The sequence below is a fragment of the Zingiber officinale genome, chromosome 3B (assembly GCF_018446385.1).
Source record: "Zingiber officinale cultivar Zhangliang chromosome 3B, Zo_v1.1, whole genome shotgun sequence".
Classification (NCBI taxonomy): Eukaryota; Viridiplantae; Streptophyta; class Magnoliopsida; order Zingiberales; family Zingiberaceae; genus Zingiber; species Zingiber officinale.
Window position 1 is genome coordinate 15,955,317 of NC_055991.1, and position 15,669 is coordinate 15,970,985.

The window sequence follows — 15,669 nt, forward strand, 5'->3', positions numbered from 1 at the left end:
TTTTTTATTATTGATATCTATGCTAGTTTATGGTTAGCTTTGTATACCATGCTTTGGTGTTCATGTTCAGTTTTGTTACACATGTTAGATGATAGTATGCCATGACTAGCTTTGATTTCTATGTATGATAGCATGCCATGTTTCAGCCTAATCAGTACATGTTTTAAATAGCATGTTTTCAAAGCATGATTTGCATCGATTGCATGTTTTGTGAGGTAGATGGTTTCTTACTAAGCGAAAGCTTACAGATACTTTTTCCTTATACTGCAGATAAACGTAAAGAAAAGATGGACTAGCGGAGGCTAGAGGGCAATGCTACGAAGATGTGTGTGGGCAGGAACTTGGAAAGAAGATCTTAGGAAACTCTAGCAAGTTGTTTAAACATTAGAACTTTTCAATGTTTTAGTATTTTGCACTTCAGTATGTTAATTTCCACGAATTAGTTAACCATGCACCTGATCATGCTTAGAACACTTCTTTTATGATGTTAGAATGTTATTTGTTAGTGGTAGAGTGATTTCTAGTCATTTTAGAACTTGTAATAGGATTGAGGCACGAAACAGTGCTGAAATCAGAGCTTAACTGCAAAATCAGAAACCCCAATCGATCGGTGGATCGATTGGGGGGTCCCAATCGATCAGCTGATCGATCGGGCAAATTGCTCCGCGAACAGTAGGTTTCTGGATCGATCAGCCGATCGATCCAGCAATTTCTGTCATGAACAGAAGGTTCTGGGATCGATCACTGGATCGATTGGTCAGACTGGATCGATCAGCCGATCGATCCAGAATATCGTCCCGAGCACAGTAGCGTGCTGGATCGATCACTGGATCGATCCAACCTATGTCCCGCATACAGTAGCCGGCTGAATCGATCCCTGGAACGATTCGACGTTCCAATCGATCAATGGATCGATTGGGAGGTCTAATATCAGCGGGAAAATGTCTAAGTTCAGTTCCTTGGCCATGGGGGAAGTAAGACATGTTATGAATAGTTAGTTTACATCCCTTAGTATGCATAGAATCAAGAAAAGCAATAGTTTAGCAAAATTTTAATTAGTACAGCTTCCGCATCTAGATTTAATAATGCTCATGGAATAGCATTAGCACAGCATAATGTGACGATAGCCTCACAGCCTAGTTAGTAGGAGGTGGGTCGTTACAAATGGGTATATTAATCTAAAAACAGTCTTTGATCGGATAGATATCTAGATGGGAAATGGATATCTAGATTAACGCTGAGTATGACTAGGTTGAGATAAACCAAGGGATGGATATCCAAGTTGTACTTGGGGGTGTCTTGAGTTTAGAGGTACATTAGACACGACCCGCTTAAAAGGAAACCACATATTAAGCATCATTGGTCATTCCTCTTATGAACGAGTGTAACTGATCTTTTAACTGGACCTTCATTTATTCTATGTGTGGAGTTACGTGCTTTGACGACATTCAAAGCAGTCTTTAATTGGATTGTGATTAATATGGTAGTTAAGTATATGACAAAGCGTAGAGAAAATAGTGTTGAGTCAATAGAGGATTCATCGCTCTCTTGGATTAGGAGTTGACATCCTGACCGCTTGATAAAGATATTACTGACTCAAAATCCATGGTCCTGGGAGGAATTATTTATCATTCAAGAGGAGTCTATTATATCTTAGAAATCAAGTAAAATAATTAATTTGGTAATAATGCATAATGTACCGAATTAATTGGAATGTAGGCTTAGATGAAGAGATTGAATTACACAGTAATCGGTTCATGGTGGTTTACAGTTTATGACCGATACTAATTTTATCACGTTGGGTGGCTAAAAATTATTGCTAGATGGTTATCTTAGTCTATGTATGGATTTACACTACCTTTGTGTATAAAACCTAGAGGATCGCACGCATAACACGTAGACATGAACAATGGTATCAGAATCTTGTCGAGATCAAGATCAAATTTGGATTTATTTGACACAAAGAAGAGAGAACTCGAATAGTCATAATCATGATAATTAATGGAGAATTTGAAGAGTCATCGTAATGATAATTAATGGAGAAGTTGAAGAGTCATCATAATGAAGGTCATAAATAAATAATTTATGGAGGTTATAACTCTGTATCTTCCTAATTAATGAAGATTATAAATGATGAATTTATTGAGACCTTAACTGCTCATATTCCTTGGAGGCTATAAGTAGTCATCCTCGGAAAGATTCAAGAGAAGAATTCCTTCTCTCGATTTCACCCTTGTCAACTTCTTCTTTGCGTTCTTCTATCGGAAGAGATCAGTAGTGCTTCCAAGGCTTTGTCGATCCAAGCTGCTAGCACCTAACAGATCATATCAAGTTTGCGATCTAGTGTAACGCCCGCCCTCCCTGCTAACCCTAAGGGACGGGGCTACAATACTCTATGTACAAATAACAGCGGAAGACTTAAAATAATTTTCTTAGTTTCATAAAAACTTTTCTTTTGTTTTCTTTTCATCAAAACCGAACTACACTATCATGGCCTCAATAACATGATATCAAAATTAGTAGAAACATAACATCAAGTCACACATAAGGTACTACAATTCATGATACCAAAGCGTAGTTCTTTAAAAGTTTTTAAAGCAGGTTCTTATTTGGTTGCCTAGCCACTGCCACACACATCTCCTTACCCCTCCTGCTGCTCCTCTAGCTCATCCAGCTTTTTCCTTTATCTGTGGTACAAGGACAGTAAGCTGTGAGCACTCATGGCTCAGTAAGTTCCTTTCCTACTCACTAAACCGAAAATCATAGTATAATCCAAGAATGTCTCAACATGGCATCACTTCAACTAGTCATGACATAATATAACATACTCTTTTAAGCATATCATGCAACATGAAGAAATCATAACTAGTCATGGCATATCATAGCGTAAAGCATAGCATGAAGCATAACATAATCGTATCTAATCATGGCATATCATCATAAGGAGTCATGGCATATCTTACACATGAACATATCATGGAACATAACATAATCATATCTAACCATGGCATATCATAAATCATCATAAGGTATATGCAATATGATTTTGTAAAACATGTATCCGTAAAACATGTGTATGTCTCATGATCTTTAAAACCATTTCTTCTTACATATATATACTTGAACATAATCTCAACTTAAAGAGGATCCCGGCTATGTACCACTTACATATTGCGCGCAACCTATGTAGGTCCAAGGTAGCAAGTCTTGAACCCTACAAGGCAACATACTAGGCCCGAGTCTTACTCCATCGACCTAGGGGCACTTAAGAGCTCATCCCTAACGAGGCCCGAGTCTTATTCCATCGACCCCGGGGCGCTTATGGAGCTCACCCTTGGTACAAGCCATATAAAGTAAAGTACATGTCATACTTATACATATCATACATTATAAAAGCATGCATCACTTAGGCACACATCATATCATAAAAGTATGCATCACTTAGGCATACATCATGTCATAAAAGTATGCATCACTTAGGCATACATCATATCATAAAGGTATGAATCACTTAGGCATACATCATGTCATAAAGGTATGCATCACTTAGGCATACATCATACCATAAAAGTATGCATCACTTAGGCATACGTCATATCATAACAATATGCATCACTTAGGCATAGATCATCAAAACATGCATATCTTAAGCATAAAGCATATCATCAAGCATGCATAATTTAATCACATAGCATATCATGAAAGCATGCATATTTTAAGCACTAAACATAGCATCAAAGCATGCATAATTTAACCACATAGCATATCATGAAAGCATGCATATTTTAAGCACTAAACATAGCATCAAAGCATGCATACTTTAACCACATATCATAACATAAGCATGCATATTTTCAGCTCATATCATATCACCAAAGCATGTAAGATTTACCCACATATCATAGCATAAAACATGCATATTTTGAACTCATAACATATCGTAGAAATTCTCATCTGGTATAGCTCACAAGCATACATGTCTAAGCATAAAAGTATATCATGTGCTCATCCAATCATAAGGAACAATGTAACATGATTAATTTGGGTACTAAGCTTCCTAATCCTTTGAGTTCTTATCATGGACGAAACCCTCTTAGGTGCCCATTTAGGTTTTAAACACATCCAAGCATGTAGAACCTAATTCATTCACATATCATTTTCATAGGAAGTATCATAAACAAGGTTTACTTGGACTCTAAGTTCTCCAAGTCCTTAAACCTCATTTGGCCGAATCTTAACAAGTGTGAAACAAGGTTCTAAAGGACATAGAGCATGGAAACCTTAACCATATTTCTAGCATTCATTTCAAGGAATATGGTAAGCACCATTGAGTTAGTTCTTAAATTCTTTAAGCCCTTAAATTTATGTCTTGGCCGAAACTTACAAGTACTCATTTAGGTTTTCAAGCAAGTATACAAGCATGTGAACTTACTCTAACATCATGTATAAATTCATAAATGGCATCATACAAGTGGTCATGGCCGAAACTTCCCTTAGCATCAATTTAGGTCACTAACAACATATAGCATGTGAATTTTTTTTTTAGCTTTCTACATTTCATATTTCATGGAGAGTGACATGAGCATGTTTAATGTAAGTTTCTAGGGTTTCTAGGGCATGTATCCCTTCATGGCCGAGACCTTAAGGTGTCCATTTGAATCATAGTTAAATATATAAGCATGTGAACACAATCAACATGTTATCTCAATTTCATAAGAAGCATCTTTAACACATGAGGTCTAAATTTTAGGGTTTCTAGGTCTTTAAACCCTACATGGCCGAACCTCATCAAGCATAGAATTTGTTCAAATGGCATAAAAGCATAGCAAGTCATAACACATTTCATAACATGTATAAAAGTCAAGCACTATAAGCATACATTTAAATTGTGTCTTAGGTTTCCTAGGTTTTTCCTTTCTTTATCTCATAGCATATGTTTGGCCGAAACCTTCCAAGTCTTTAAACTAGGTTTTAGGTGGCCTAAATTATGGAAAACCTAAACAAGTTTTATGGCAAAAATATCAAAGAACTATACATATAAGTTTGGTTCACAACAAGCTAGGACCCTTGTGGTCATAATTATCATATATCATGCAACCAATTTTCCTATACTCTAATTAAGCATGGGAGCATTAAACAACTTTCATATCTTATTATCATGGAGGTTTTGAGCATGTTAAAAATCTGTTTAAGATATTCTAAGCCATCCACCTTACCATGGCCGAAACATTAAGAGTGGTGTTCATTAGTTTCTATCAACATACAAGCATGCAACTTCTTAAGAAACTCTATATTCTATCATATAAACATGGTGAGTTTAAATCCAAAGTATTCCTAACCCTAAACCCCTTTCTTGGCCGAAACTTATGTGTGGAATACTTTTGGTTCCAAGTAACCTTCAAGTATGAAAACAATAATGGATACTTAACCATTTATTTAGAGGGTTTTGTGCAAGTTAGGTAAACAAATAAATTCCCTAGCCCTTATAAAACCTTTTTGGCCGAAAATCTAGGGTTAGATACATCTCTAATCCAACATCACATATATATAAAAATATGAGAGGAAACCTTCTTACAAAGCATAGAAAAAATTATCATGAATCAAGGCTTATTTTAAACATTCCTAGGATCACAAGTCCTTCCTTTGGCCGAATTTTTTCACAACTTTGTTCTAGGTTTTAAAATCCTCATAAAATCCAAAAACACATCAAAACTACTTGTACCACAGGTGAGGGGATACTTACATCCTTTTCGCTTGGGGTTCTAAAGTGTGGTGATAGAAGAAAGGGTTTCTTCTTCTTGTTCTCCTCCTTTGTTTTCCCTTGGTAGCCTTACTTGTATCCTAGGAGGAACTTTGTTTTGGGGGCCGAAAATGGAGGAGAGGGGGCTGAGGTTCTCGGTGATGGAGAGGGGAGAATGAGAGAAAATGAGTGAAAAATCAAATCTCCTCTTCACATGCTCCCTTTTATGTTAAGGGGGAAGAGGTAACAAAATTGGTTTTTGCTTTCCTTCTCCCTTAGCCCCTTTTTTTCATTTTTATATTTATTTTTTTTATTTATTTGTTCTCATCATTCATGATAAAACAAGGGGGAATGAATCCCCTTAATTCCCCTCTTTAAGTCACGGCAAAGAAGAGGAAGAGGGAGAGAAAAGTAGGAAGGTAAGTTGTCTTTCTCTTGTTCTTTTCTTGTTTTCTTTTGGCTAGCTTTTACTCTCATCCTTATCATGAGTTTCCCTCCTTTGCTATCAATATATTATTCCTATCCCAATTGGTTATTACCCATTAATCCTATCATTTACATCATGAGAGGTTCAAGGTTCAATCCTTGACCACTCCCTATTTTTTATTTCTTTTTATTTCTTTTTGGTTCAACATTCTACTAATATTTTTCTAATGGCAAATTCATCATTCTCTTATTTTATCTTAAAAGCTTAGTGGGTGTTACATCTAGTGTCGTGGATACCGTTAGAGGAGTCACACGTGGGGCTCTTATCTGTCTGTGATATCATTCAAGTCTATCGAAGATTTCAGGTATGTTTTTATATTATTTTATATAAAACTATATGTACCATGAAAAGATCCATGATTTAATATATGTCTTCCGCTGCGCTCCGAACCCAATAGATATTAAGTACTCCTTTGAGACCTTATGTAAATGGTGTAGGGCACTTTGGGCGGAACGAACCTTGCATTTGACAAGTAAGTGTCTATCGTTGAGTGACATATAAGTGTCTATCGCAAGAAGCATTAATAATATGGTTGGATGATGATCAGTCTGACGGTAGAATATGGGGGGTATCACTAGCATGAGCAACATGACCCCAGAAAGTGTCATTAGCTCCTGATGTGACGCCCAAGCTTTAGTAGTTGTTCAATTGTCGTATGTGTTCTGCTTTAGAATTGAACACTGATTGCTTGGGATATGTATCGTACCTCTTACCACCACACTAGGCCCAAGGGCCAACACGTGCTCTGTGTCAAAAGGTAACTTGTTCACCCCAAATGCCCCTCACCATCAGCCCCACAATGAGATGAATGGAGTAAATCATGGTGACCGAGGGACCTCTCTAGGTAAAAGAGATTTTATTATCTAGGGGATTGTTTTCCTGGGGATTCGATCCTTACTCTTATGTGGCAATTTGTCACTTAAGTATCAATTCGACTATGTTTGTGGAGGCACATATCTTCCAAATATGGAGCTCATCACAAGTACCAACTCTTTTATTTTTTAAAAAATTATATTTTTTTAATTAACACTAAGTATATAGCTTACGCCGACTAATTTTGTGGAACTAATCAGCCCAATCCATGAGAATTTTTCACCAGTTATTAAAATAAATTAGAAAATGCTTATAATGGATGACTCATTAACTCAATATTCTTCATTAAGCAGAAAATACCAACTCTCATGTGAATCTTGAGTTGGTGTAGATTTATATAACAGTCTTTTATGATGACATATATAACAGTCTTATGTGATTTTTGATCTATTGAATCAGATTACTGACTGATTTAATTAAATAATTTCCATTGATTATTAATACTACGAGTGCCATGAATCTGGCCACCCCGAGGAAGAGCACGATGAGCTGGTTAGCCATGACCAATATAATGCAGTAGAAATTGAGGATTGGCAAATGGGTCATGAATACGCATATTGATAAAATATTTCTTCGCACTCGCTTCACGTTGTATTAATATTTTTTCTTATGAATTAAAATATTCCTGCCAATCAATCTTGTGCAGTGCATGCAGTGAATTGCGATGCTTTGAATTACATAAGACAAGATATTTGATTAAAAAAAAATGGTATGTGAACCATAATGGAATTGTTATTTCAGAATTATTGATGATAAACTATTTTAATTATTTATTTGTGACATTTGAATGAGATGGAGATGCGCAAGCAATCAAATCGATCGCATGTCCCATGCTTCACACAATACTTTTAGGGCGTGTTTGGTTCAGGGTTATCATGGATAACCTTGGTTATCTGTATACGGTTATCCATGATAACCATGTTTGGTTCAAGGTTTTTTTAAATTCCAAAGTTTTTCTCAATTCCTACACGTCATCAAACGTCATCAATTTGGGCATATCACCAGGAATAAAAAAACCTCCATCTGCCTTGGTTTTTGCCGATTCCTGAGGTTAAGCAAAAAATATTCCCAAATTAACCTTTGATCGGAGCGAGCCGAGGTCGTCGATCTGGGCGGTCTCGTATCAACAGCGAGGCAGTGTTGAGGAGGTGGAGCAGGAGCGGGCGGTGGGAGCTGAGCAGGTGGCGCGAGCGGGCATGACGGCCGGAGGTGGCGAGGTAGTGTTGACGGCCGGAGGTGGCAGCAGGGAGTAGGAGAGGGGGGTGGTGGCAGGCGGCAGGTGACGGGAGGGGGAGCGGGGCGGCGGGAGCGTGAGCGGCGGCGTGAGAGGGAGCAGCAGGGGTAGGAGAGGGGGGCGGCGGCAGGTGGCAAGCGGCGGGAGCGTGAGCGGCGACGTGAGAGGGAGAGCAGGCGGTGCGAGGGGGCGACGGGAGCGTGAGCGGCGGCGTGAGAGGGAGAGCAGGCATGGCGGTCGGAGGTGGCAGCAGGGGGCGGGCGAGGGGGGTGGCGGCAGGCGGCGGGAGCCGAAGCCGGCGGCAGAAGCAGGAGTAGGCGCGTGAGAGAGAAAGTAGCGACGCGAGGAAGAGGGATTTGTTTTTAACTTTGTTATTTTAATTAAAACCTTATTAAATTCAGATAAATTGAATAGATTTAATTGACATCTAATTAAATTATCTAAAAATTTCCTAAAATAATAATAAACAATTAAAATATTATCCAATTTTATTTATATATATCATTATTAATATTAATATTATCATTATTAAACTAAGGATAATATGATAAAATATTATGCTTTATTAAACTAAGGATAATATGGTAAAATATCATACTAGGTTATATACTAAAATCTTCAAACAAACAAAGTTTTATTGCATTACCTAAATTAAACCAAACAACATTAGGTTATGTTTCATTCCTCATAACCACGGTTATGTGATTACCAAGTAATCACATAACTAAGGTTATATGTGATAACTTAAACCAAACGCACCCTTAGTGGCATTCTCTTCCACCGAAAACTATCACAACATAAGCAAGTACTTTCCATCTAATAAGATAGTCCATCTACAAGAATAAAATCACAAGCTTTACACGGACAGATGAAGAGTTATTATTTGAAGTATGATAGAATATTTAAAGATTTATTGTGAAAATGTTCTTTTAGAGAAGTAGTTGATTGTCCATACACAGGCCAATCTTTCTCGACTAGAATTTGTTAGATTCATCCAAGGGGAATCATTGATAAATCAAAATGGTTATATAAAGCTTTGTAAGATCATTGATAAATCAAAATGGTTATATAAAGCTTAGCTTACAACATCATCAAAAATGTGACGTTAAATCTTCACCAATGGTGGGAAGAAGATGGACATATACCCGGGCCAGGGACCTTAGAGAAGCATGGAATGAAGGAGGACAACATTGAACTAAACCTCACAGAATTGGGCACGGTTGTGTCCAGTGACAAGCATGACCATGTCCCCCAAAAAACATGAAACACGGCCAGACCATATTGGAAAGCACTGGCGTGTCTCACTACAGGCCAAAAAGCACACATAACTTTTGATCCAAAATGAACCATGGGGCATACAACCATTCAAATTGAAGCTCTTTTGAAAATCTACAGTTGCATACCAGATTCAACTTGTGGCGACCCAGTTTTAGATCCAAAAAGTGTTATTTAAAAAGACCTTTCAGAAGCCCAAAATACCTTTGTTTAGGATAAAGATGCTCAAACGATGTAGGAAGGACTTGAGCTCGCACAACAAAGGCAAGGATAAAGAACGTGACCAGAGTACCCCTTTGGCTTTATTTATTTATTTTTTTAGATTGTTAATCATAGGACTCATTATGATATACTTGTTATATATGTGGAAAATTATTAATATATGATATTTAGATGATCATGTTTTGACTAGTCTTGACCTTAGAGATAAAATTTACTAGATGATAAGTAGATAGGATGGAAGTCCTAGTGAGTGAAACTAGGCAACCCTAAGAGGTAACCCTAGGTTATACTTGAATTCTGTTAATACTGTGCTAACTCAGTGTTGCAGGGAAGCTCAGCTAGGTCGACGGGCTGACCAGGTAGCTGACACGAAGTCCAAACGGGTCGAAGGGTTGATCGGATGTCTGGCAGGTAAGTTAAGGTAAATCACTAGAGGGGAGTGATTGGGAGGACGCATTCTCGGGAAGGGAATATTAGGCGTCGATCCGACTTAGATCCATTTCAGATATCTAACTCGAGATCGTGACTAGATTCCGGTCTCGAGGAGATGGAATCTAATTACTATTATGTTTCATTATAAACTGTGATAACACTCTATTTTGCAGGATATATAATTTACATTGCCTCGGACTAATATTTTTTTTCAGGAAGGAGATTGCTGGAAAACAAGGGTCCGAGCGCCCGGATCCCGCCCGGAAGGAATCCAGGCGCCCGGAGGCAAGTTTTATCCCCAAACGAGCTTCTCCACATGGAGCACCCTGGTTGGCTTGGCCACGTCACATTCAAGACGCCCTGAAGGTATCCAGGCACCCCGAACCTCCTATATAAGGAGGGTGAAGGCTGAAGCAAAGGAACAACTCACGATCTACTCTTATGTGCTCCTGCAAGGCTACGAAGGCTTTCCAACAAGTTTTTTTTTGTCTTATTCTCTTATTATCGGTTTTTTTTCTTACTAAATAATCCTGTACAGCATTTGTAAAAACTTTTCGAATTATTAATGATTGCCCAACGAAAACACTCAACGAGTGCAAGCCTTGGAGTAGGAGTTGACAAAGGCTCTGAACCAAGTAAAGCGACCTTGTTGGCATTGTGTTTTTGTTTTTCCGCTGCTTACTCTATACACCGATATTTTTAAATCGCTATTCACCCCCCCCCCCCCCTAGCGAATTCTCGATCTTACACTTGGTACACTCATGAAAGATAGAATTGCAAATAATTTGAATGGCATTGGAGTTGTCACAATGCATAGGAGTAGGGTTCGAGAGAAAAACACTCATATCGGTAAGTAGTCAATGTAACCAAATAATTTAGCAATAATAGAGGTCATAGCACGATATTCTTCTTTAATAGAAGAATAAGAGACAACATTTTTTTTACTCTTCCAAGAGATAAGAGAATCTCCTAAGAAAATATAAATCCTGTGGTAAACTTATGATCTGTAGAATCACCACCCCAATCTGCATCTAAATAAGCATGCAACTCTAAGGTAAAAGTGGAAGGATAAAGAAGACTATGAAACTGGGTACCTCGAAGATATCGAAGGATGCGAAGCACAACTCCCCAATGTACTGAAGTGGGAGAAGTAACAAAGTGACTAACAATGTGTACAACATAAGTAATGTCAGGTCTAGTGATGGTGAGATACACTAGATTACCAACTAGAGTCTGATATAAAGAAGGATATGGAAAGGGAACACCATCAATAAAAGAGTACCGAGCATTAAGCTCAAGCGGAGTATCAATAGTGTGAGTGTTAAATAGATGAACTGTAAGGGATCAGTGGCCGGCTTAAAGGGGGGTTGGATAGACGGAACCCCCAAATCGAATCTTCCTACACTTGTTAGCTTGCGCAACGAAATACAAACAAAACAAATAAGCTAAACACTAAAGGAAATACAAAGACTAAGAAAGAATAAGCAAACCCCTAACACGTCAATGTAACCTGGTTCGAAGATAGCTTGCTCCTACTCCACGGCTGTCCGTAAGGTGGACGATCCCTCAATCCGTCGATGGATTAGTCCCCGGCAAACTCCGGCTAGCTCAAACCTCCTTGTGGGTGGAGAAACATCACCACAAACTTACCAAGACCTCTTGGACACAAGGGAAACTCTTGAGCACTTATAGACTACTAATTAGACTTTAACCAAGTCCAATTTCGTCAACTATAACCAAGCTCCCAAGCTTTGGTTATGTAGGCCGCGGGTTGAAAACCCCGCCTACCAGTCGACTGCTAAAACATGCAGTCAACTGCCCTCTGTGGAAATTCGACCGTTATATCCCAACGGCTCGATACCAGTCGACTGCTAAAACTAGCAATCGACTGCTCCACACTGGTTGAGCAACAGAAGCATTCTGTTCACTCCCAGTCGACTGCCCAGTCGACTGATGGAACCATCAGTCGACTGGTACCTGAGTACAATTCACTCAGCACTCGGACCCTCACCCTTACGACTCATTTGACGCTTCCTTTGTAGCTTTGACCTCTTGCTTTCGAGCCTACTTCCTTTTTTTCTCTCGTCCCTCGGATGCATACAAGCCCGCGGCTCGTCCCCAATGCAATCCTTCGCGTATGCCTCAAAGTCGCTTCCCTCGGCCCTTGTCCTCGCTGCCTTGTCCATGGTCCCTCGGATGCATACAAGCCCGCGGCTCGTCCCCAATGTCATCCTTCACCGGACCCAAAGCCATCAACCTGAGTCACATGTGTATCCAGCAGTCCTACACAACTCAAGTACACATATCAAATACAAGAGTGAACCTAACTTAAACCCTTTGCCCAAACACCAAAACACATGGTCACACGGACCATTGGGATTACTCCAACATGAACATGCTCCAGAATATCATCAATATACTTGGATTGCGAGAGAAGATAGTCACGAGGAGAATAAGTTACTTCAAGTCTCAAAAAATAACGCAGAGGACCCAAATCTTTCATATCAAACTCACAAGCCAAATGCAATTTCAACTCTTTTATTCCACTTAAATCATCCCATGTAATAATCATGTCATTAACATAAAGAGAGAGTAATGTGTGGCCTAATAAAGTACAATGAACAATAAGAGAAGAGTCATGCTAGCTTGGAAGAAAGCCAAGAGATCCAATCACAATGGAGAACTTTTCAAACCAAACTCGAGAAGCTTGTTTAAGGCTATAAAGAGCCTTCTTTAGTCTGCAAACTTCACCAGGGTTGTGAGTGACACCTGGTGGAGGCACCATGTAACCTTCTTCTTAAAGAATTCCATTTAAAAAAAATATTTTTAACATCTATTTGGAAAATAGACCACTGATAAACTAATGTAACTGCAATGAGAGTACCGATAGTAACAAGCTTGGAGATTGGAGCAAAGGTTTCCTCATGATCCATACCATACTGTTGGGAAAATCATTTACAAACCAAATGAGCTTTATACCGCTCAACTAACCCATCAGATTTAGTTTTGACCTAATACACCCATCTAGAACCAATTGCACGTTTCCCCAAAGGATGAGAAAGAAGATCCCAAGTACATATTTGATACAAAATAGAAAGTTCTTCCTGTTGGTTGGTCCTAGGAAGATCATACCGGTTCTACTGTACAAAAATTTTGAACAAGTGTCGAACCTTTCCTAAACAACCTATTGTGTTCTTTAGAAATTAAATTAGGAATCGCAAATGGAACTTAACATTATTGATTCCAAATTTAACTTATCTGTTCTTAATGGTTTAGATTTGGATCGCAAACGATGTTTAACATTATTGATCCAAATCCACCTATGTTATAAATTCAATTAAATATTTATTTCGGAAATTGGCTCCCAGGTCAAACATCGCGAGGCACATAGCCTTCTTGGGTATGGGATCATCCACCACTGCCTCGACAAAGCCTCTTAACGAAATTCAATATTTAATTTCCTAAAATAACATTAGGTTTAACCAAAAAGAATAATCGAATCACAAATTCCAAAATCAACAAAAAAAACACAAACTCGAATATCTAATCCGAAAATCTAGAATCATATGCCTCTTGTGTTTGGAAATCATACAAAGAAAAACTAGTATGATGCGGAAAACAATTACTAGTTATACCTTCCTTTGTAAGCAAATAACCTCTTGATCTTCTACCGTATTCCTCTTCTAATCTCGGACGTTGTGTGGGTAATGATCTTCCGAGACGAGAACCACCAAGCTCCTTCTTCTCCAAGCTAGATTCGGCCACCACCAATTCTCCAAGGGATGCAAGAAACAAAACCTCCTTTCTCTCCTTCTTCTCCTAGCTTGAATCCGGCCACCTTCAAGCTCCATGAGATTATAAGGTTCGGCCAATGAAGAAGAAAGAAAAGGAAGAAGAAAAAACAATAGGGTCGGCCACCACCAAGGAGGAAAAAAAAGAGGAAGAAATAGAATAGAGTCATTATCCTTGAAGGCACCTCTACCCTCTCTTTTATAATCTTTGGCCCTGGCAAATAAGGAAATTTAAATAAAAACTTCCTTAATTCCTTTGCCATGAAAAGGAAAATTGTTTTAATTAAAAACAATTTCCTCTTCTTAATTATAATGGACGGCCACCTATAAGCTCTAAACAAGGAGAGTTTTAATTAACACAAGAATTAAAACTTCCTAATTTGTCTCTGGAAATAAAAAAATTTCTCCAATAATGTTTCCCTTAACGGTGGGTTATAAAAGGAAATTTTATAAATTAAAATCTTTCTTTTAAACATGTGGATGATTTCCAAAAAGGAAAGTTTTATCTAAAATTAAAATCTCTTTTCAATCTACAAATAAGGAAAGATATCAAATCTTCTCTAAATCTTTTGTAGATACTTATAAAAGAAAATTTTTAATTTTTAAACTCTCTTTTTAAATCATGAACATGGTTACAAAAAAAAGGAAAGTTTTATCAAAATTAAAATCTTCTTTTAATTTACAAATAAGGAAAGATTTCAAATCTTTTCTTAATCTTTTGTAGACACTATAAAAGGAAAGATTTAAATTTTAAACTCTCTTTTATAAAATCATGTTATCCACATAAGAAAAGATTTTAAATAAAATCCTTTTAATTTTATTAGGGGCGGCCACATCATGCTTGGGCTCCAAGCATTGGTCGGCCCCTCCATCTTTGCTCAACCCTTTGCTTGGCCGGCCTAAGCTTGGTCTCCAAGCTTGATTGGCCGGCCCCTTTGAGTTGGGTAAGGAGTGGGTATGCGGTGGGTATAAATTTCTATATACAAGAGGCTATGATAGGGACCGAGAGGAGGAATTGGTTTTGGTCTCCCGATGAAATTAAGCTTCTCGTGTTCGCCCCGAACACACAACTTAACTTCATCAATAATAATTCATACCACTAAAGAATTATTATTGAACTACCGCACCAATCCCAAATTATATTTTGGGCTCCTACTTATTATGAGTGTGTTAGTCTCCCTGTGTTTAAGATGTCGAATGCCCACTAATTAAATGAGTTACCGACAACTCTCTTTAATTAATATCTTAGTCCAAGAGTAGTACCACTCAACCTTATCATCATGTCGGACTAAGTCCACCTGCAGGGTTTAACATGACAATCCTTATGAGCTCTGATAACCATGATTTTACTGTATTATTTTGATTCATATATGCATGGTTTGATGTTGATTTCATAGGTTAAAATCATGGTTACATCACATTTTGTGCATTGTGTGTATTTTTGGACTTAATTGCAAATTACTTTATTTTTATATTATTTGATGCTAATATTTTATTCTTATTTTTTAGGCATCAAAGGATCTTAGATTTGGATATATTTGGACCGAAATTGGGCTCGAATCGGAGTTCAAACAAGAAGATCAAGCTTTTGAGCATTATGGGCCGTTCATCAAGA

At 38.0% G+C, this 15,669-nt stretch overlaps 1 protein-coding gene across 1 annotated transcript; it reads right to left on the reverse strand.

The window, feature by feature from the left end:
- Positions 1-8,173: 8,173 nt before the first annotated feature.
- LOC122054706 (lysine-rich arabinogalactan protein 19-like) lies at positions 8,174-8,566 on the reverse strand. The gene has a single exon (XM_042616143.1). It carries the CDS (start codon positions 8,564-8,566, stop codon positions 8,174-8,176), a length of 393 nt encoding a protein of 130 aa, XP_042472077.1.
- Positions 8,567-15,669: the final 7,103 nt, after the last annotated feature.